General features: G+C 35.4%; 1 protein-coding gene and 1 non-coding gene across 14 annotated transcripts in view; both read left to right on the top strand.

Moving 5' to 3' along the window:
- The window catches only part of Huwe1 (HECT, UBA and WWE domain containing E3 ubiquitin protein ligase 1), a 132,879-nt gene that overhangs the window by 56,138 nt on the left and 55,686 nt on the right, over positions 1-21,055 (top strand). For 12 of the 13 annotated variants that reach the window (XM_048441621.3, XM_087902734.1, XM_085684809.1 and 9 more), the window contains 10 exons: positions 5,737-5,843; positions 6,101-6,278; positions 7,117-7,208; positions 7,804-8,015; positions 11,850-11,907; positions 12,684-12,860; positions 15,613-15,858; positions 17,405-17,538; positions 17,941-18,035; positions 20,453-20,644. In XM_048441621.3, coding sequence (XP_048297578.1) covers positions 5,737-5,843; positions 6,101-6,278; positions 7,117-7,208; positions 7,804-8,015; positions 11,850-11,907; positions 12,684-12,860; positions 15,613-15,858; positions 17,405-17,538; positions 17,941-18,035; positions 20,453-20,644 — 1,491 coding nt within the window. The remainder of the gene's footprint in view (positions 1-5,736; positions 5,844-6,100; positions 6,279-7,116; positions 7,209-7,803; positions 8,016-11,849; positions 11,908-12,683; positions 12,861-15,612; positions 15,859-17,404; positions 17,539-17,940; positions 18,036-20,452; positions 20,645-21,055) is intronic. The other variant, XM_087902731.1, reaches the window with a different exon arrangement.
- LOC125405255 (U8 small nucleolar RNA) lies at positions 16,205-16,339 on the top strand. The gene has a single exon (XR_007233513.1). It is a non-coding gene; the product is annotated as a U8 small nucleolar RNA (small nucleolar RNA).

Genomic DNA, 21,055 nt, shown 5'->3' with positions numbered 1-21,055 from the left:
ATTGAGTCTCACTATTTCTGTCTTGTTATCTTGCAAAGTTTGCTTGTTGATTATTTTATTTAAGATAATTATATAGTTTTGTTTATTGATTACTTAGATTTTTCTATATAGTTTTGTGATCTACAAATAAGGTCTTCCTTTTTAATTACTACTTTTCTTTTTTTCCATCTTACTATACGAACAAAGACTTCTAATGTGATAGATAAATGGATTGGACCTCTTTGCTTTGTCCTTTGTGAGTTTATAAGGGAAACCATTCATTATTTTATCATTAAGCATTATGTTAATTGGAGGTTTTACATTAAAAATTTGAAATTTCCAGTTAGGAAACTTTGTTACAATAATTGTATCAAAATAGGAACAGTTTTCCTCCCAAGGATAGGTTGGGAGAGCAGGAATGTAAGTAATCCTTGAATATGATTTTTAAAAATTATTTCTTGCGTAGGTGGGGAAGTCAAAGCTTAGGGGATGAGAATGTGGTACTTTAGAAGTAAGCTCAGAATGGAGCAAGTGCATAGGAAGCAGTTTGGTTTAATTTTGGGGAGTGATGGGTTAGAGTGGTGGAGGGTGAGGGTGATGTTACAGCACATGCTAGCCAAGTGCCCTACCACTGAGCTACGCCTTCAACCATCTTTTTCCTTTTCATTATGAGATAAATTCTCAGCACATTGTCCAGATTGGTTTCAAAATTACTCAAGCTCAGTATAGTTTTTACTTGAAATGATATTGCTTCCACCTCCTAAGATGCTACGCTTTCTGGCCTGTGCCACTAGGCCTAGCATTTGGGAAATTTTTAAATAGAATACCTATGATTGAATGAGAATTAACCCATTCAGTATTGATGGGAGAACTTTGGGGACACAGGCATCACATGAGACTTAGGTCATTGATTAAATCAAGTATCAATGGTTGTGCACACTGATTCCAGTGGTCTTGTGGTATTAGCAACATTTCTTTTTAATAAATTTGAGAAATGTGCACAGTCAGCCCAACTTAATTGTAGCAGTTGTGTGGTTAACTATGGTAGGAGATGGCTGGGAGAAGTCGTCATTGTGAATGTAAGACCCTCGTTTTAGTAATATAAATAGTTGTTTTGTTTTGTTGGTTATTGACTGAATTGTTTATAGACCTTTTATTTATTGAACCATAGCAGTGAAAGATCCCTTTAAAATACAGACTATCGTATGACGCCACTATAGAGTTTAATGTCTGTTTGTAGTTATTGAGGATTCCTGGTTTATGTAATGTGACAGAAATTAAAACATTGTCCGAGTAGCCTCAGTGCCTTGAGTCCCTGTTAATGAACCAAAGCTTGTTTGCATTTACTCCAAGGATGGTGATAACTACCCAGTGCTTCACTTTGAGGTGAAACTTGACGAAACAAATATACTTTATAGTTGAATCTAAGTTATTTTAAGTACTAAATATTAATAGAAACAGAGGTCAGGTCCTGCAAAGGAGTTGTGAAAAAAGAAAATCAGCCCAAGGTAGTTTGCAAGGTGTAGTTAGTTTCTAGTGCGAAACTTTTTATCAGAGAAGACAGATTAAAAAGTAGGCTAAACAAAGGAATAGTGTGTGCTCTTAGTTAGATAGAAGTCTGAGAAAGAATTCACAAAGGGGAAATTTAGGAGGTAGCAATTGGAAGATCATAGTGTCTTACAGTAATTTCACGCTGAAACCCACAAAATAAAGAGTTTATTTCTTAATCTGTTCCCAACCAAGAACTTTGTTGGTTTTCGTCAGTCTTTTTATTTCCTACCCTTCCCATCCATTTTTGTCGCTGTCTAATGTCGGTGTCATAATTAATAGCTTGCTTAACCTGAAGAGATTGACAATCAATTTGAATATTGAATTCCAAGAGAACCAAACTTAGTTGTATAAGTGGTTGCTTATGCAGGTGACCTTTGATCACTGTTGGAAGTTTAGTATTCTGGTGTATTATGTAGAAAACTGTTAATTTAAAGAAAGTAAATGTGAGTAGTGATTGTGGAATAGTGAGGTATACAGTGGTTTACAAGGAAACCAGGGCTGATTTGTCTCTGTAGTTACAGTGGGTAAGTGATGGGTCAATATGTTGTGCATTCTTGGTTGTGCGTCATGTAAGTTACAGTGCTGTGCTGAATTGATAATTCTGTGTTTGCTACCATATCTTGATGTGTTTTTTTGCTTTTGAAAATATGAAAGTATTCAAAAAACGTTGACAATACTTTTGTTTTTTGAAATGTGACTTCATTTTTGGGGCTGACTTTAAACTGGCTTTGTAGCACAGGATGATCTTCTGTTTCTTTTGTTGTCGTCGTCGTTGTTTTGGTTTTCCGAGACAAGGTTTCTCTATATAATAGTCCTGACTATCCTGGAATTTGCTTTGCAGACGGGGCTGGCCTTGAACTCACAGAGATCACTTCCCTATGTCTCCCCGAGTGTTGGGGTAAAGATGTGTGTCACCACTGCCCGTCTGTGTTGTGCTTCTAATCTTCATGATTCTACCTCCTTAATGCTAGGATTACAGGCACACACCATCACATCCAGTTTTTAAACTGCATTCAGGTAGGGTCTCAGGGCTTAGATGCATACTAGACCTTTACCAATTGAGCTTTATCTCTAGCACCTAGAATAATTTCTCAGGGAAAAAATGACCTAAACAAGCAAGGTCACAGACCATATAAGCCAAAAGGAGTCTACAGAGACTAGCAATTGAGTCGTAGAATCCTGTTCTCAGATCTTGAGTCAAATGATGCATAGTCTGGCTACCTAATGTCAAAATATTGCACAGTAATTGCTGGATATGAGAATTTATTATTTTAATGGATGTTAGCCTTCAATAGTTCAGGACTAAGACAGATGAAGAACTACCATCAAACATCTTGTGAAAAGTAATAAGATATTTTTTTCCTCCTTGGAAGAACTAATTTTAGATGTCTGACCAAGCAACAGACCTGTTTCCCATGAAATGAAACTTCCTGTTAGCAGATCATTAATCTCTACCATATTAAGAAAACATTTGACACTAGGCCTTTTTAGTGCATTCCAGCGTAGTTTATTGGCAATTGAAGGCCCTGATTTTCAGTGGATCCCTTTCCGTTTTCACTCTAAATCTAGGTTTCAGTACACCATGGATTTCTCCATATATGAAGGGTGATGGTCTATTTAGATTTTTATACCCATTAGTTTGAAATCTTTCCCTTTGTGGACAAAATGGGATATAAAGGTTATGAGTTTATGGTAACTAAGATAGTGAGCAAAATTATGGCGGATGTCGTTTAGCAGGACAGTATGTTTATATTAGTCTTGCTGCCTTAATTTAAGGCCATACCTAGACTCAGCTGTGTTCTCTGATCATTGAGTGTTACTGGGAATCCTAAAGGGGATTTAATGTATTCTGAGGACTATAGTAGTATTGGTAGTAGCATGGTATGACACAGAGTTTACAAAAAGGTTTGTGAGGTTTGGTTGATATCCTTGGTAGGTCTGCTCTTTTCTGAAAGGAAATTAGAGGAGGCTGGATCTGGGCAAGAAGGGAGGTGGCAGTGGGTAACTTGGAGGAGTGTAGGGTGGGGAAACTGGTTGGGTTGTGACAAGGAAGCAGTCCAATCAATTTGCCAGTGTAAAGGATGTGTTTGTCTGTTGGAGATTCCCAATGGCATTGAGCCTAGTAGTAGAGTAGGACACATTTGGTAGGTGTGCGGTCATAATTCCTTAGGAAGGAATTGTATAGCTAATGTAAGAGTCAAGAAAAAGGTGGCAGTGATTTGAAAGCAAACGTTTACTGAATCTAAGGCATTCAGGTAGTACATGTCCATGTTGCATCACAGTGCTTCATCACAGCCTTGATTCTGAATATGCACTCTTACACTATATGGCATCCCATCAGGTAATGCTAACAAACATTGCCCAAGGCACCTTGGCTCATATTCATGACTGCTGTACATTCCAAATTGCAATGATTTTGCTATGTATGAAGTTTTCTGTTTATTAAAAATAGTGGTTAATTATGGAAAAAGTATAATAGAGGCAAGAGGGTTCAGAACTACCCTAGACTATATGAGACCCCATGCCAAAAACAAAATAAAAATAACTATTGTATTAGTTGTTGTCTGGAGTTTAATTAAATTAATTTTGATTTTGTATTAGGACAGAATTACCAGCAATCCATAAAATTGCACGAAACATCTTACAACATTTTATACTTCATATTTATGGAAATCAGCAATCTTACCACTGAAGATGTAAAATCAAGAGATATATCAGTTCTAAAAAACATTGAAAATGTTATGTGGTATTATCAACTGTTTAGTCAAGATTGAATTTGCTGTGTTAAACTAAACATAATACAAAAAGAGGGCTTAGATTTTTCAGAACCTTTAGCCAATAAAAAACCCCAAATGTCAGGGTTGAGAAATAATATTCAGTGATTAAGAGCACTTGCTGTTCTTCCAGAGTATTACAGTTTTTGTCCCACATCCCAGGTCAAATGGCTCCCAGTTCAGGTGGCTCACTTCAGCTTGGGGGGAGGTGTGGTTCAACACCCTCTTTTGGTCTCTGTGAATACCTGAACACACATGGCATATACTACACAAACACTCAAATAAATGCCACTGAGAGCTGTTGATCCCAAATAATTGTCACATACATGCCATTTTGCTGCTGTTTATTGCAAATTCGAAATGTTTGCTCACTATCATTTGTAACTCCTGCTTTACTCAGCACAGTTAGCACTCCCCTGTACCATTTGCAGCCCGGCAAGGGCAAGGAGATTGAAAGAACAAGAGACCTGGGTCATTCAAAAGGAGTCAGCTAAATGCTGATGTTTATTCAAGGCTATGAACAACCTTTTATACCTAGCTGCTGCACAATGGAAAACCCCCTCAGGCAGGTGGGAAATTACCATGCCCAAGGTGGAATAAACAATGGCCCTATAGCTCACCAGGCTAGGCAGAGGGAGCACAGGAACAAACAGGATGTTTAGCTGTCTGGCTAGAAACTGTCCTCCAGATGAACCTGGGGAGCTGAGGTAGACCCATGGGCCTTACAATCATAAACGAAAATTTGATTTTTTTTTCTAATAGAAATTAGATATATGCATTGGCAGCTTTGTTCTTAGATAGTTTCTAGACACTGTTTATATACCTTTTGACGGATTGTCAGATCAAAAATCTGATAATCGTGAGTACACGTTTCTGAATATTACGGTTTTTAAAGTAGTAAGATTAGTATTTTGTATCTGTATTATTGTACTATTGATATGTACTTTTTAATGCCGTATTTCCAATTTTGATTTGCTAAATATTTCTGCAGAATATTTTATCCACATTCATCAGTTAAACTTATACATTTACCTCAGAATATTTGCATTCTAACTTGGCAAGTTAAGTATTTAGAGACATCAAACATCAGTTTTCACAGAAAAGAATGATTTATATACATATGTTTAATGGAATACTGTACAGCCATTCAACAATAGTGGGTTATGGTGTGATGTATTTTGTAAATTCCCAATTTCATGTAAAAATAGCCAATGATATAGTATAACTGCAGTAATAAATATGTGCTGGTAAAATAATCAGTAAAATGTTTCATATTATGGAAATATTCTTGGTATTCTGTTGGAATATTAATTTTCATAATCATAGGTGTATAAAATTAACATTGAATGTATAATTTTTAAGCTATTATTTATTTGCTTTTAATGCCTGTGAAGAGTCAGTTTCCCTTATTTTTTCTCGACTTTGTTTTTAGCTACTGAAGTGGTGACTGTGTTTGTATTTCAAGAACCATCATTGTTGTCCTCACTGCAGGACAATGGGCTGACAGATGTCATGCTGCATGCACTGCTCATCAAAGATGTGAGTTTATTCTACCACTCTATAAAAATTATTCCGTGTATATTTGTTTCCTAAGGTATATGTGCACATGCTTAAGAAGCAAGTGAAAAATAAGTTATTTTGTGAAAAAATATTGCTTTTATATGTAATGTTTGATCCAGTTAGAACCTGGTTGTCACAGTTTCTTCTCTTATTCAGTATTGCACCCCTCGACATATCTTCTTTGCATGCGTATCTGACCTTATGTATGTTGCTTTCAAATTCTCTATTTTCTCTAGGTTCCTGCTACAAGGGAAGTCCTTGGTTCACTTCCAAATGTATTCAGTGCACTTTGCTTGAATGCTCGAGGTCTTCAGTCTTTTGTACAATGTCAGCCATTTGAACGTCTGTTCAAAGTTCTTCTGTCTCCTGACTACCTCCCAGCCATGCGGAGGAGGAGGAGTTCTGATCCCCTTGGTGAGTTTCTACTATTCATTTTATAATAGAAAGTTGATTTTGGCAAGGGAAGTTTTCCTTGACTGCACGTCATTTCTCTGGCTAGGTATGCTCAGCTTAACGGGAATTATCACCATATATTCTATTATTACAGGTAGGAAGGAATACTTCATCCTTAGCCTCTTCCCTCATAGTATTTCCATGCTTCTGAATAGTTCGCTGTCCTGATGTTGGTAAGAAACAGGTATAGGAACCAGTGGTGTATTTCCAAGTCCACTATCTAGTCAATAAAATTTAGAGATGTTATTATTTACTCTAAAATAGTCACAGATAATTTTCTTTCTCAGTGTGTTTGAATCTAGATTGATGAGGAGTAAGTTGGAGAAAATTTCTATTTTGCAGAAGCGTACTTTCTTACTTGGAAGGCTAAGTCAAAATAATGACTTAAGTTCAGGAGTTTGAATCCAGCCTGGGCAACATAGTGTCACAACATCTCATAAATCAATGTATTTTGTACTTTGATCTACCACTGCAGCATTCTAGTCAGGATCATTCTTCACAGAGGCAGCCAAAGGATTGCTTATGCTTTTTTCTTTTCTACTCTTTGTTCCGTAAAACTAGCTCCTAGCTCAAACCTTAACAGTAGAATTCATTAAACTGATTTCTTTCCTCCTCTACAATGATTTGGAGGATCAAGGCTTATGTAAATTTATGAAGGAATGTGTGGTGTTAGAAATAAGCAGTTCAGTTTCTTTCCATCTTAGGTTGGCACAAAAATTTATTGGTCTATATATTTTTTAGTCTAAGCATTCTTTTTTGGGTTTGTTTTTGTATTTTTTTTTTCCATGTTTGCTTTAAGGGGATACTGCATCCAACCTGGGGAGTGCTGTTGATGAGCTCATGAGACATCAGCCCACCCTCAAAACAGATGCAACAACTGCCATCATTAAGGTAGGGATTGATACTGACTGTGATTTTGATCTTTTAGAAAGTATCTGCCTAATTTCTAAACCTTGATTTTGGGCTGCCATGTTGTAAAACCAAATGGTTAAAATAATTACTTCAAATCTTAACGAAAAGGAAGTTTATGTTAATTCTAGGCTTTTCATATTAATCATTTTCTGAATTAACACAGTTCCTTTGTTTAGTGTAGACTTCTTTATATTTCTTTCTTATGAGATTAACAAGGACACAGAGGCTTAACTTCTATCTGTATGAGAATATTTCCCTTACTAGCCAGTTTTTCTTGGCATTCCCCCTCCCTCTTTTGCTTGTCAAGCCAGTAGATTATTGGAATCAGTATATGAGTTTCTGGTGCTTGGTAAATGAGGACAAGGATGCGACCTTGAAAGATTTTAACTTTTTTCACAATGTTCTCCTGTTTGTAAAAATGGAGCTAATGACTACATTTCAGCAATGGTATATGTATTAGTAAAATAATATATACATTGTACATGGGAATATTAGATATATTGCACATAGAAAATCCTCACAAAATGTTAGATATTCCTTCATTACATATAAATAATCTTTTCCCCTCTTTTAGTTACTTGAAGAAATCTGTAATCTTGGAAGAGATCCAAAATATATTTGTCAGAAGCCATCTATCCAGAAAGCAGATGGTACTGCTAGTGCCCCTCCACCAAGGTCTAATCATGCAGCTGAAGAAGCTTCTAGTGAAGATGAGGAGGAAGAGGAAGTTCAGGCCATGCAGAGCTTTAATTCTACTCAGCAGAATGAAACTGAGCCTAATCAACAGTAAGTGTTTATAAGGCAGATTCTCTGACCTTATGGTGTTACTTAATTCTTAGTATCACTTCAAAAATTTATTGATTCACTTGTGTCCAGAGGGTTGGAACTCTAGGCATTGTTCAAACAAAGCAGCTAAAAAAGTATTTTTCTTAAAATTTTAGTTTATATTAAATCAGTTCAGTATGCCAAGTTGGTAAATTTTCCCCATTGTTTCTTGATTCAAGCACATGTGAAAACAGTTTTTTGTGTCAGAAGCAGAATGTGCTATTTCTAGATAGTAGTAGTTATACAGTCATGCATATAATAAATGTTCCTTTGATCTGTAGATACTTTTGAGAAATGCATGAATGTTTACCTGTGGTTATGAATACTTTTGATCTGGTACTAAACTGGGGCATTGTGGTTAGGAAAATAGTCTGGTAGAGTATATTATTAAACCAGGGACAACAGAAGTAAATACTTTTTGGGACTCTAGATAACCATGTGCTTGTTGGTGTCAATAGTATTACCTAATCTTCTGTCTGAGAAAGCAAACCTACCTATCTTGTTTCTACTTTAAAACCATGTTTCTAAAAGGGAGAGTGTCTGAAAGAAGGCAAGTCTTTTCTTCTCAAGGGAATATAAGCTTCAGTGTTTCCAACCAACCTACCATGATTGCCAGTAATACTGCAAGATTGAGTTGCTTTTTTTGTTTATTAATGAGAAAAGATTTGTTGAACGCTGAAAGTAGTTATTTGTGATTTTTAAGTCAATCTGTATGTTCTTATTTATATATAACTTCTTTACCTGAAGGTCTTAGATTTTAGACCAGTGCTCAGAATTCAAGCCACTGTTAGAGTAAGTTAACATTTCCTCAACAACACTCATTTCTTAATGCTGTATTCATTACTTGAGATAAATATGTATCACTATCCACATTTGTTAACCCATTCCATCACATCTTCCAATTGGGAATACAAGCTTATGCTGTTCTAATAATTGTATATGCTAATTCTTTTCTGTAGTAATGCATAAATTCCTGTTTAATTCAGCAATGCTCCCTATCTCTGCTATCAAAGGGCTTTATATTAACTGTGTGTCACCCATCTAAAAGGTTGATCTGTCACTTCCCCAGTTCAAGCATTCTTAAGTGTACCTACAGATTTATATTTGCTTACCTCTCTCTCCAACACAACTCCATACATACATAAATATCTACATGGAGTGTGTATATATATGTATGTATATGTATGTATAATTTTTGTACAGTAAACTGCAGTTTTAGAATTTTCATTTGTTTTTTCCATCCCAAATGAAGGCGCTACTGATCTTATTTCTACTGTGCATATTAATAACTTTGCATATTCAAGAATATCTTATAAATAGAATGAAAGTACAAATGTGTTTAATGTAAAGCTTTTTGTATTTGGCATTACTCAATTGTATTTTGATGTTTCATGTTATTAATGATTTCTCAATAGTCACTGCTTTTCTCAGTTAAGGTCTTTAGTTTTCTTGTTGATGAACTTGTTTTTTGTTTTCCTGGTTTTCTTTTTTGTTTTATGCTAAGCTAGTGACTTTTTCTTGTCTTTTTAAGACAATGGGTTAAAAAAATCTGCAATAAGAAAGCTTAGATACTAGTCTACATTCAGAAACTAGAGTCTTGTTATGCATATATGTATAGCCTGGAATTCATCGTACATTCTCTTCATAAACTCAGAATTTCTCTTTCAGCCACCTAAATACTATGGCTTATGAGTATGTATTGGTACGCTTAGCCACTACAAGTAATTTTGAGTTTTTATGTGGTCTTGTTTTCTCCTTTTTAAATTGTTTATATCAGAAAATCTGGTATTTCTGGGCATGAATTTACTTATCTTTAAGTAACGGGTCTTTGTAGTTGGTGCCAGTAATTCACTTTGTACTTGATTTCTTTCAGCATACCGTGCTTACCGCCCACACCTGAATGTTAGATAGAAATTGATGAAGGTTTGTGGAAAGGAACTGGCATGAGATTATGTTTTCAAAAAACTTTATTAGGAGATGTTAGTGGCTAGAAACAAAACAAAACAAACACTGAGCCTTCCAGTCCCTCCAAAGGGAATTTCTGACTCTCTCAGGTTTTCAGAGGATGCTGGGACTTCCTACCACATGACTTAGCTAGTTATTAATAGAGATTATAGTTTAAAATTGCCTTGGTTCAGGGCTGCAGGAAGAAAGAGGGACTGGACTTTTGTTTTGCAACCAAGGCCTGTATTTTCTAAAAATCCGAGCAAGTGGATGTCAGTTCTTCATTCTAAATGATGCCTGGGATGTGGGGTATGGCCTGATGTTTTCCAGAGTGTTTTACCAGTCATATCTTAAAGTGTAGGTCCATAACCCAACACCGAGGAACTATAAAATTATAAGTGCATTTGATCCTTGCAACTCAATAACAATTGTTTGTTTTTAGAGATAGTGAGTGTAGGGAGCTTTTGTTTAACATGAAATGTGACCCACTGAGCCAGCCTTTTTTGCCAGAGGCAGATTTTTCATGAACTAAGAAAATCTGACTTTGGCAGAAGAAAATTTGACATTTGTAAAAAACTGATTGATTTACTAAGATGATACAGATTTTTTCATCCACAGATGTAACTGTTTCAAATAAAGTTAAACTTAAGATGGAATTTTTGAGACCAGCTTGTAGGTAGATTTTGGTTGGAGGTAGTTGATCATTTTTCGCATTCTTAAATGACTAAAAGAAATTGGAAAGAGCAAAAGTATATAATTGAATTAGTTTGTTCCTGGAGTTGTGCTAACTCCTAAGAATAATACTTTTGGTATGCCTTTTATGTTCTTTTCTCCATCTTCCATTTAGCAATGAAGGGGCCACCTGGGTTCCATTTCAAGTAGACTCTGTACTATCTATCATATTTGTAATCTGCCGAGGCAAGAATCTCATGGATTGATATCTGGACTTCTTAGAGACATGGTTGGATCTTTAGGTTATCTCCATGAAGATGAGGGTGAATAGGAAGGATAAATGGTCAGATAATAGAATATCACTGTTATTCTAAGGAGGAAGGAACATTATGGTCAAGAAAAGACTTTTTTAAACAAAGATTTTCCCATGGGGCTAGAAAAATGACTCACTTGATCACAACAAGTGATCAAGGTCCGTTGTCCCCCCCCCTTTTCAAATGTTTCAGCACTGCATGCCAATTGTGAAAGTTACAGACTTAGAAAAGACATCTTTAAATTGCCTTTTGCAAAAAACTGATGGGGCAAACCCCTACTGACATGAATAGAAAATGTATGTTAAAAATAAAATCTAGAAAAGAAGAAAACTTAAGTAGAAACTAGAGCATTCTGGAAACGAGTCCTTGGAACAGATACGAAAAAGAGGTGTCAGGGGAGTTTGTATAATTGTTGTATAAGTCATGAACTTTCATCCGGCAAGTAACAGATTAATGGGAAAGGAGACCTTGGGAATTGACTTCAGGTTTTGCTATGATAAAATTTCTCAGTCTTAAATATTTTTAAGCAAAACTAAATCCTCTAACAAAATTATGAAATTATGTTGTTATGTTTGCTTTTTTGCCTGGTTCTTCCCAGTAAGCAAATGTTTGGTCTTTTAATTGAATTTATTTCAAATATTTTTATTTTGTTGAATTCATATAATAGTAGTTTGATTAGATAAGATAATGTCATTTGTTAATTTTTAATTTTATACTCAAGTCCATCTTCATTATTAGTTTGGTTTTTTTGGGGGGGCCTTAACTGTTTGAAAGGCTAGGAGTATGGCTTGAATTAAAATTCTCACTTTTTTGTATTTCATTGGTATTGTGAATTTCTGTTTAACTGACTCTTTTCTTCTTACAGGGTTGTTGGTACGGAGGAACGTATTCCTATCCCTCTTATGGATTACATCCTTAATGTGGTAAGATTCATTGTAGAAGAAATTAAAGATACTCGCTTTTTAGAATAATATGTCAGGTTGTCAGAGCACAGTCATTTTAATGTTTGTTTTCCCTGGAACCTTTAAAGTACAGAGGGTAAGATGTGAAAAACTTTTAACAAGATTTCATGTGTTAGGCCCAAATTATGTCCTATTTTGTCCTTCATGTTTTTTTCTTTTTCTGTTTTCTCTTTAAAAAGAAAAAGCTGCATGTGCCTTTTAATTTTCTATCTCATAGGGAAATGTGAAGAATTCTAATTTGTTCAGACTTTAAAAATCTCCTTACCATTTATTCTTTACTGTTAAGCACTTCTAAGACTTCCACAGATAGCTTCTCTTGTGCCTACGTGTTTTTGCTGCTTTCTGCTTTATGTCTATTTAAAATTTTTTTGTAGTTCAATAGCACAATTCCTGGAGTTCATGTTTTATTTATATTATGTGTGACATGAGACAATTAAGACATTGGACCCGTTTATACCACTAATTCAGAGTGTTACTCTGAGCAAGCCATTTACCTTTTCTTTGCCTTCAAATTATTTGACTCCTGGTGTGGTTGAAAAAGGTGGATTGGGAAATTGTATTCCCTTATTTTCTGGATGATTTGTGTATGTACCATTTATCCCTTTTTGCTTGAAGTTGTGTTATTACAGAAAGTACTGATTTCTTGTCTGTAAGGCTGCCCTGATGTCAAATTGGCTTTTTATTTCAGAACAGTGTTAGCGTCTAACTTGTAAAAAAAAAACCTTTTCATTACCTAGATGAAATTTGTGGAATCTATTCTGAGCAACAATACAACAGATGACCACTGCCAAGAATTTGTGAATCAGAAAGGACTCTTACCTTTGGTTACCATTTTGGGTCTTCCCAATCTGCCCATTGACTTTCCCACATCTGCTGCCTGTCAGGCTGTTGCAGGTGTCTGCAAATCCATATTGGTAAGACACATCTCGCCAAGTATTTCCTCTTAGAAATGAGTTTTGTAATACATCTGTGATTGTATTTTTACAGTGTTCTCCCTTACCCATAGCTGAAAATTGATAAATTTGTGTCTGTTCCACTTAATATATTTCATACTATTTCTCATAGAGAAATTATTTATTTTTCTTTGTTTTTTGCATTTGCTGTGTAGTTACGTCCTTTGAGTTTATATGAGTGTAAAGTGTATTTCAAAGAAAGCTTTCTAGCCTTATTCATGCTTTGTTATGGTAGCTTTTTTGGTTTTAGTGTGCTCTATTCATTTTGCAATGTATTTTCCTTTTCCCCAAGCTTTATTAGTCATGAATTGATCTGTAATTTATTGCTTAAATTTTGCACCCCTTAAAAAAAAGCTCCTTCATTTTCAAAACACCTTTGCTTTCAAAAACACCTTTGATCTTGGAAGATAATTGTTCTTTCCTGTTGCCTTAACCTTGGCAATTATTTTACTTTCTCTAAACTGTAGGTATTGTATATTATTTGAGATTGTTATGGTGACATCAGGGTTTATCAGGTTTGTTGATTTTTTTTTTTTTTTTACCAGTTTTCTTTTTAAAGCTAAATGATATTTTATGGTACAGACATTGCTTAATTTTGTCCATGTCCCCTTACTGGGCATTTGGGTTGCTTCCATCTTTTGCCCCTGATGAATACTATTGTAACTCCAGTGTATAAATAGCTCTTAAAGATTTGCATTTTAATTCTTTTTGCTGTGTACTTGAAGGGAAATAGCATAATAGTGATAATCATTTTTTGTGTCTGTGTGAAATCTTCAAACTACTTTTCTAAGAAGCAATTTCCATTTCTGCTAGCTACATGTAAGGATTGTAATTTCACGATCTCCATACCAGATCTTTCTGGGTTTTTTTTTTATAATAGCCATTCTAGAGTATATAAAGTAGTGTTTCATTTTAATTTTGACTTGCATTCCAAGTAATTGGTGATATTGAGCACCTCTTCCTTTGTGTACTTGAGTTATTGTCTACGTGTGCATCTTGCTAAATGTATATTCATGTTCTTTATTCTATTTTTAATTGAATTAAGGTGTTTTGCTATTGATTGTTGAATATCTCTGTATATATTGGATATCCTTCTCTTTTCAGATACATGACTCGAAAATAATCCTCATTCTGTGGGTTGTTTTTTTACTTGGTTGATAATACCGTGATATACAAAAGGTTTTGATGCCACTCAAGGCCATTTTACCTTTTGTGATGGTTGCCGTCATTGTTTTCTGTGTATTGGTGGTGTTTATCCAAGAAATCATTGCCAAGAAATTTAGACAGTTTTCCTCCTGTGCTTTACTAGGAATTGTATTATTTTAGTCTTCAAGTCTTGATACATTTGAAGTATTTAGAGATTCAGAAAGTTCAACTTCATGTTTTTCTGTATGCATATCACATTTCCCCCAATATCATTTATTGAGAATACTGTCATTATATTAAATCATCTCCTATCACTCTTTTCAAATACCTCTTAACTCTAAAATGTGAAATTTCCTTCCTGAGCTTTATTCTTTTCCATTGGTTGTTATTGGCCAGCACCACAATTTTGATTACTATCAAGTTTGTAATAAGGTTGGAAAGCAGGAAGTGTGAGAACTCCAAATTGAGTTGTGTTCCTGTACCCCAAGACTATTTTAGCTTCTTGGGGTCCCTTGAAAAGTTGTGTGTGAATTAAGAGTAATTTTATACTGCCTTCCACCCAACAAAAGGAAAATTGGAATTTTGATACTAATTGCAATAAAGCTCCTCTGTCAGCTGTTTTGTGCCCTGATAAATAATTTCTAGAAACTGCAATTTAATGTTTTATTTTGTTTCACTTTTTGCAGGTGTAAAGTGCTTTCATAAGAGAACAAGGGGAAAGGACTGATCTAACTACCCCACCTCTAAGATGCTCTGTGAGGAGGGATAGATTTATTTCAAGCCATAGGAAGGCAAATAATTTCTAGCTTTGCATAACAAGTGGTAATCTTTAATTGCCAAACTTTTCTTCCCTAACATGAAAAGAAATGTATTATTTGGGTTGTCTATTAAAATAATTTGCCTTCCTGATGCCAATCTCATTCATAGTCGTTGCTCTTGTTTTGGAGAGAAGACAGCATTATAGCTGTGAAATTACTTCTTTACCTGAAAATATAATTCATTTGTTAATAGTTTGACTAGTCAATAGCTTTTATCATACTTGCTTTCTCCTTTATTTCCCTCTGTACCATTTGTACTACTAGAAATGGTTACGACTGTTTATGTTACATTGAATGAGGTGAAGGTTGAGGTTCATATGACACCTCAGCCTCCTTACTCAACAATGTTTACTTGCATTTTATTAAATTATTAACTTCTTACAAATGGAAAAAAAGCATTGTAATATGACTCATTTTCTAGATTTGGAACTTTGCCTAATTTTGCTCCTTTCTAAGCAGAATTTGACACTAACCTCTTATACAACAGTACAACAGACAGTCCTATTTGACATTCATGTGCTTTAAGTATGATTGGCTCAAGTCTAAATATAGTTTATTACACGAAGATAGTGAAATATATTATTCCTAGCTTCATATTTTGGTACTGCCATTTATAAAGTTAGAGACATGACTGACTGAAATTTGGGAGAGTTCAAGTACTAGTCATTTCCACTGTGAATATTAAAGGCATGGTATATATACATATATATGTGATTCATTATATTTTATCACATTCATTATTGTTTCAGACCCTGTCACATGAACCAAAAGTTCTTCAAGAAGGTCTCCTTCAGTTGGACTCAATTCTTTCCTCCTTGGAACCTTTACACCGGCCCATTGAATCCCCTGGGGGCTCAGTGTTACTTCGAGAACTGGCATGTGCAGGCAATGTTGCTGATGCTACCCTCTCAGCTCAGGCTACACCTCTGTTGCATGCTCTCACTGCTGCCCATGCCTATATCATGATGTTTGTTCACACTTGCAGAGTTGGACAGGTAAAAATAATCTTTTCTGGTTTCAACTTAATGCCAATGAAATGTGAAGGGCCTTCATAGACCTGCCAGATTATTGTGCCTTGAACATATCTACCTGAAAGAGCAGCCTGATTTAGCATTGAGATTTTTTTTTGACAGTTTTATCTGTTGGGTGTTATAGATTCATGCTTTAGATTGGTATGTAGTTTTACTGTCTTAGGTTTTATCCTGTTTTTGTTGTTGTTTCATTTGGTTTGGTTTTTCGAGACAGTTTCTCTGTGGCTTTGGAACCTGTCCTGGACCTGGAGGTATTATTCTTATTAGCAGTTGTGTGACCAAACAATTCGTCATATTAATGTCATATTAATCGTCAGGAGGTTAATCCTTGCCTGTTCCTCCGTTTGGAGGGCAGACAGAAAATGATGAGTGGAGCTTGCATGACTTGCTGATTAGCATCTCCGTGTAGCCAGGACCTGGCAACATCCTGGTGGTCCTATCCAAAAAAAAAAATATCATTGTTTTCTTCTGTAACATAGAGGGTTGTAATTTATGTTTTTGGCAGGCAAACATTAATTTTGGTGTCTGTCGTATTTTACCAATCACTTTTAATAGCAAATATGAAACTCATTTCTTTACATTTCTTTTATTTTTGTTTACTATTGTGTATGCTTGATGTCAGGATGGGTTATGAGCATGCCACAGTCCACGTGGGGAGGCCAGAGAACAACTTTATGAAGTCAATTTTTGGCTTTCACATTTATTTGTGTTCTAAATACTAAGCTAAGATTTATGGGCTTGCATCTTTTTCTCTTCACCATTCTTAACGCCTTTATTACTAACTAGTCTGTATATAAGTATATGTAGACTTGACAGTAGGATGATAAAAGATATTTTATCAGAAAGCATTTAAATGAATAGTTAGGCGACAAGAAGAGAATGTGTCAAATGCTGTGTCTGCAATCCGTGGTCTTTCATGTTTCCATTAAGAGAATGGTTGATGGTTAGGATGATGAATCCGTTCTATTAATGTTTGCCATGTAAATCTGAGGACCTGAGTTTCAGTCCCCTTGAAATGCACAAAACTGTCAGTCCAACTGGCACGTGCTATAAAAGCACTGTAAAAAACAGTGACAGGTGAATTCCTGAGTCTTGTGAACTAGCAGACAAGGTCAAATGCACAAACTCCAGGTCAAGAAAGACCCTGGTTGACCCTAGTTGTTTTCTGGGCTCTACAAGCATAAACACACATGCACGCAATAAAGGAAAATTGCCTATCTGTGTATGTCACCATTTCACTACCTTTATTAGCTTCAGGAATTTATTGCAAAAATAAATAATTTCTCAGCAACACCATTATTTTCTGCTTTGGACAAGAATGCATTCTCTACCAGCTCACTGTTTATATAGTCATCTCCTGCCTCCAAAAGTGCTGGGTTTTTAGGCATCTCATATTACCAAAAAGAAAAATAGCGTCTTACATCTTTCTAAAATATGTGAAAATTGATTTTTTAAGAAACAGTATTGTTTGGAGACCATGTCAAATATGAATGCTACTTTTTGGTTGCAGAGTGAAATTCGTTCAATCTCCGTAAACCAGTGGGGTTCTCAGTTGGGTTTGAGTGTTCTGAGCAAGCTAAGCCAGTTGTACTGTTCTCTGGTGTGGGAAAGCACTGTCCTCCTCTCTCTGTGTACTCCAAACAGGTAAGAGAATAGTCTTTTCTTGTAACATCTTAACTTTTCTAACAGACAAAGTTAAGAAAGCCTGCAAGGTTCCATTGAAAAGTATGGGAGAGTTTAATAAAAAAAGTTTTAATGCCTCATTGTACTTTCAACTTTCTAGCATTAGGAATTAAATGACAAATTATAGCAGTTTCTGCATGTTTTATTTGATTTCCCAGAGATGGTTGTGTCAGCATGATACAAATCTTATTTATTTTTACTTTCGGAATTGTTACTGTTTTTATTGTGTTTAGAATAACTTAACTGCTCTAAGAGCTATTGTTAAGCTTAAGTCAGAGCCCTATATAGAATATAAGTAAACTATAAGAGTGCTTTTGTTTGACTTGGTTTTTGTGTGTTGGTTTACTTTTTCCCTTGTTGTAGCCTACCATCAGGATGTGAATTTGGCCAGGCGGACATGCAGAAACTGGTTCCAAAGGATGAGAAGGCAGGTACGACCCAGGGCGGAAAAAGATCAGGTAACTCTAAGAAACTAAAATCTTAGTCACTACCTCTCCTAAGTTCTGTCCCTGTGACTTCATAGGTTTACTGTGAAACTTAGTTAGCTCTTTGTCATCCTTAGTCCTTAGTTTTCATCATTTTGCTGATTTTTAAATTATTAAATTTATATTTTTTGGTCCGTTCTTCTATAAAAACATAATACATTATAGTAAACCTAAACATAGCAATAGAACACATTTCTACACCAAATAACATACACCATGCGAGAAGTATCTGCCTGATTTTTTTTCCCCCCTGGGGCTAGTTAAGACTACCTTAAATGGAAAAAAATCTATTTATTGATCTTTCTTACTTACCTCCCAAGAGCTGACTATTCCCTCCTTAGTTTCTAGTGTACTATTTTGGAAAATAAAAGTTTTTCATTTTGATCTTATGTAAATATAAGATTAAGTCCTAAAAATTATTCTGCCAAAGGGCATGATTTTTTAATATAAATTCTCTATAAACTGTTGGAGAAAGCAATTATTTCTCAATTCTATGAACAGCAATTTTGATCATACTGGATTAAATGATTTGTCAGTTGAATACTTGCACCTATTTTTACATTGTAATATGGGTACTCAGTTGAAATTAGATATACAGCTCATATCTTTCAGACAGTACTGCTTTAAAAATTATTCCTTTTGTTATTTTTTGTGCTTTAATTACAGTTAGAGTTCCAAAATAGTGTAATCAGAAATCACACACCTTGAAAGTGATAAATTTCTCCAGGGATTTTTTTTTTCAAACGTGAGTTCTACCTCAAATAAATAAAAACTAATGGAGACAGTTCTATTTATAAAAATCTATTATATCCTTTAAAATGCGTGAAATTACTGAAAGGGAAAGCTAAGAAACTAAAAGAAAGCAGATAGATCTTCTTAATAAACTTATAGCCTCTGGTTTTTCTGGGGAGTGAATAAGACTAGAGTATGTATAAACATGCTTCTGAGGTTAATTTTAGGGAAAATGTATGTCTCAAATTTTAGTCTGCTTCCAGTTTAAATCAAAGAATAAAGGTATTTATTAAGAAACAAGGCTAAAAATTTGTCAAAGAATTGCTTCTCCCAAAAGTTTATAGGCTTATTTTTGAGTTTGTTGGGATTTTTTTTTATTTTTCAGTGTTCACATGTATCACAACCCCATTTCTAGTAGTATGTTTAACAAAGAAATCACAATTTCTCAAAAATTAGTAACTCGGGTTTAAATATACAGACAGAGCCAAGTGATCCTAGTAATTTTAAGGTAAAAAATGACAGGAGAAACAGTATTTCAATGTAACCTTTGGCTACACAGTGAGTTTGAACTTGCCTCTGTGCTGCACCATCACTTCAAACCAAGTTTGCATCTCAGTGCACATATAATAAGCCTGGCATTTCAGGCATTCTTGCAACCTCAGTTTCAATGGGCGCTGGGTGGAGATAAATGGATTATTGAGGCTTGCTGGCTTCCAGCTTAGCTGATAAATCTCTAGCCCCAGGTTCAGTGAGAGACCCTGCCTCAAAGAAATAGGTGGAAATAGAGGAAGACAGCAGACACCCTCTTCTGGCTTCTGTGCACACCTGCACAGGTACACATAATAAGTAAGTAAATAAATCTTTTTCAAACTGGGTACTGGCAAGATTGCTCAGTAGTTGAAGGCCCTTGTTGCCAAGCCTGAATACTTGAGCTGAATTCTTAGGCTCATATTAGTAGAAGAAGAAAGAGAATTGACTTCTAGAAGGTGTTCTCTGACTTCCACTCACACATTCCACATGCACATACTAAATGGATAAAACATTTATTTTTTTAAAGAATCATACACATTGGGGGCTAGAGAGAGATGACTCAGCAGTTAAGAGCATTCCAGGGAACCCACGTTTGATTTTTCAGTACAAAATGGTACTCAGACCCTTCTGTAAATCCAGTCCTTGGGGGTCTAACACCCTCTTATGTGTGGACATTAGGCATGTATAGAAGTGTAGACTCATACATGCCGGCAAAACACTCATAATTTAAAACTTCCTACTTAATTCCTGTTCTTGTGCAGGATTCTTAAAAGCTGGGAACTAAAACTGTCCCATTTTCTGTAATGTTCAGTTTGAGTTTGAACAAGCTATATTCTATCTTGCGAGGCATCTTTAGTGACAGCTGCAAATATTATACAACACACTGTACTGTGTGTTAAGATCCTTCTTCTTGATAGAACTCCAAGCAGAGAAACATATTGGTATAGTTTTGGGTTTTGTTTTTGTTCTGCTTTTGATTTGGAGGGTTGGTTTGGTTTGTTCTCCTAAGCTTAGGAAGTAATTGAATTTTAAATAGGAACAAACACTATTTCTTGGGACTCTTCAAAACATGGATCCAGGTAAGTGCTGACTTTGCATTATCTTACTACTCCCTTTTACCTCTGCAGATGGAGAACAGGATGGAACAGCTGGAAGTATGGACGCTTCTACCCAGGGCTTATTGGAAGGAATTGAGCTAGATGGTGACACATTGGCTCCCATGGAGACAGATGAACCTTCTTCTTCAGATTCTAAGGGCAAATCTAAAATCACCCCAGCCATGGCTGCTAGAATTAAGCAGATCAAGCCATTGCTGTCAGGTCAGTAGTCCTCTTTTTTTCTCCTTTTGTTTTGTTTTTTAAAACATCCTTTTCTGAGTTTCAGAGTTCTAACATTCTTCAAGCAAATTAAATTTGAAAAATTATACTGTTTCATGAAATAAGAAAAGTTGAAGAAATGTTGTGACTCTCATATACATTGTTGAATCCCCAGGTGTGACATGCTCATTAAAGATATAAAAGGAGAGATTCCTTCTTGAGATATAGCTACCCTTCCTTTTAAAATTCCTTACCTCTTGTTCATCATTCAGTTATTGCAAATGGCTTCTTCTCCTACCATCCTACTGAAATGTCTCACCAAGGCTCTAGAACTCCCTTATTGCTGAGTCTACCAGACTTGTGTGCAGTGTGATAGTTGAACCACTAGCATTCGAGAGTTGTCACCAGGCTCCT

Source organism: Myodes glareolus, chromosome X (assembly GCF_982192425.1).
Source record: "Myodes glareolus chromosome X, mMyoGla1.1, whole genome shotgun sequence".
In the NCBI taxonomy this organism is placed as follows: Eukaryota; Metazoa; Chordata; class Mammalia; order Rodentia; family Cricetidae; genus Myodes; species Myodes glareolus.
This window is presented reverse-complemented; position numbering and strand designations above follow the sequence as displayed.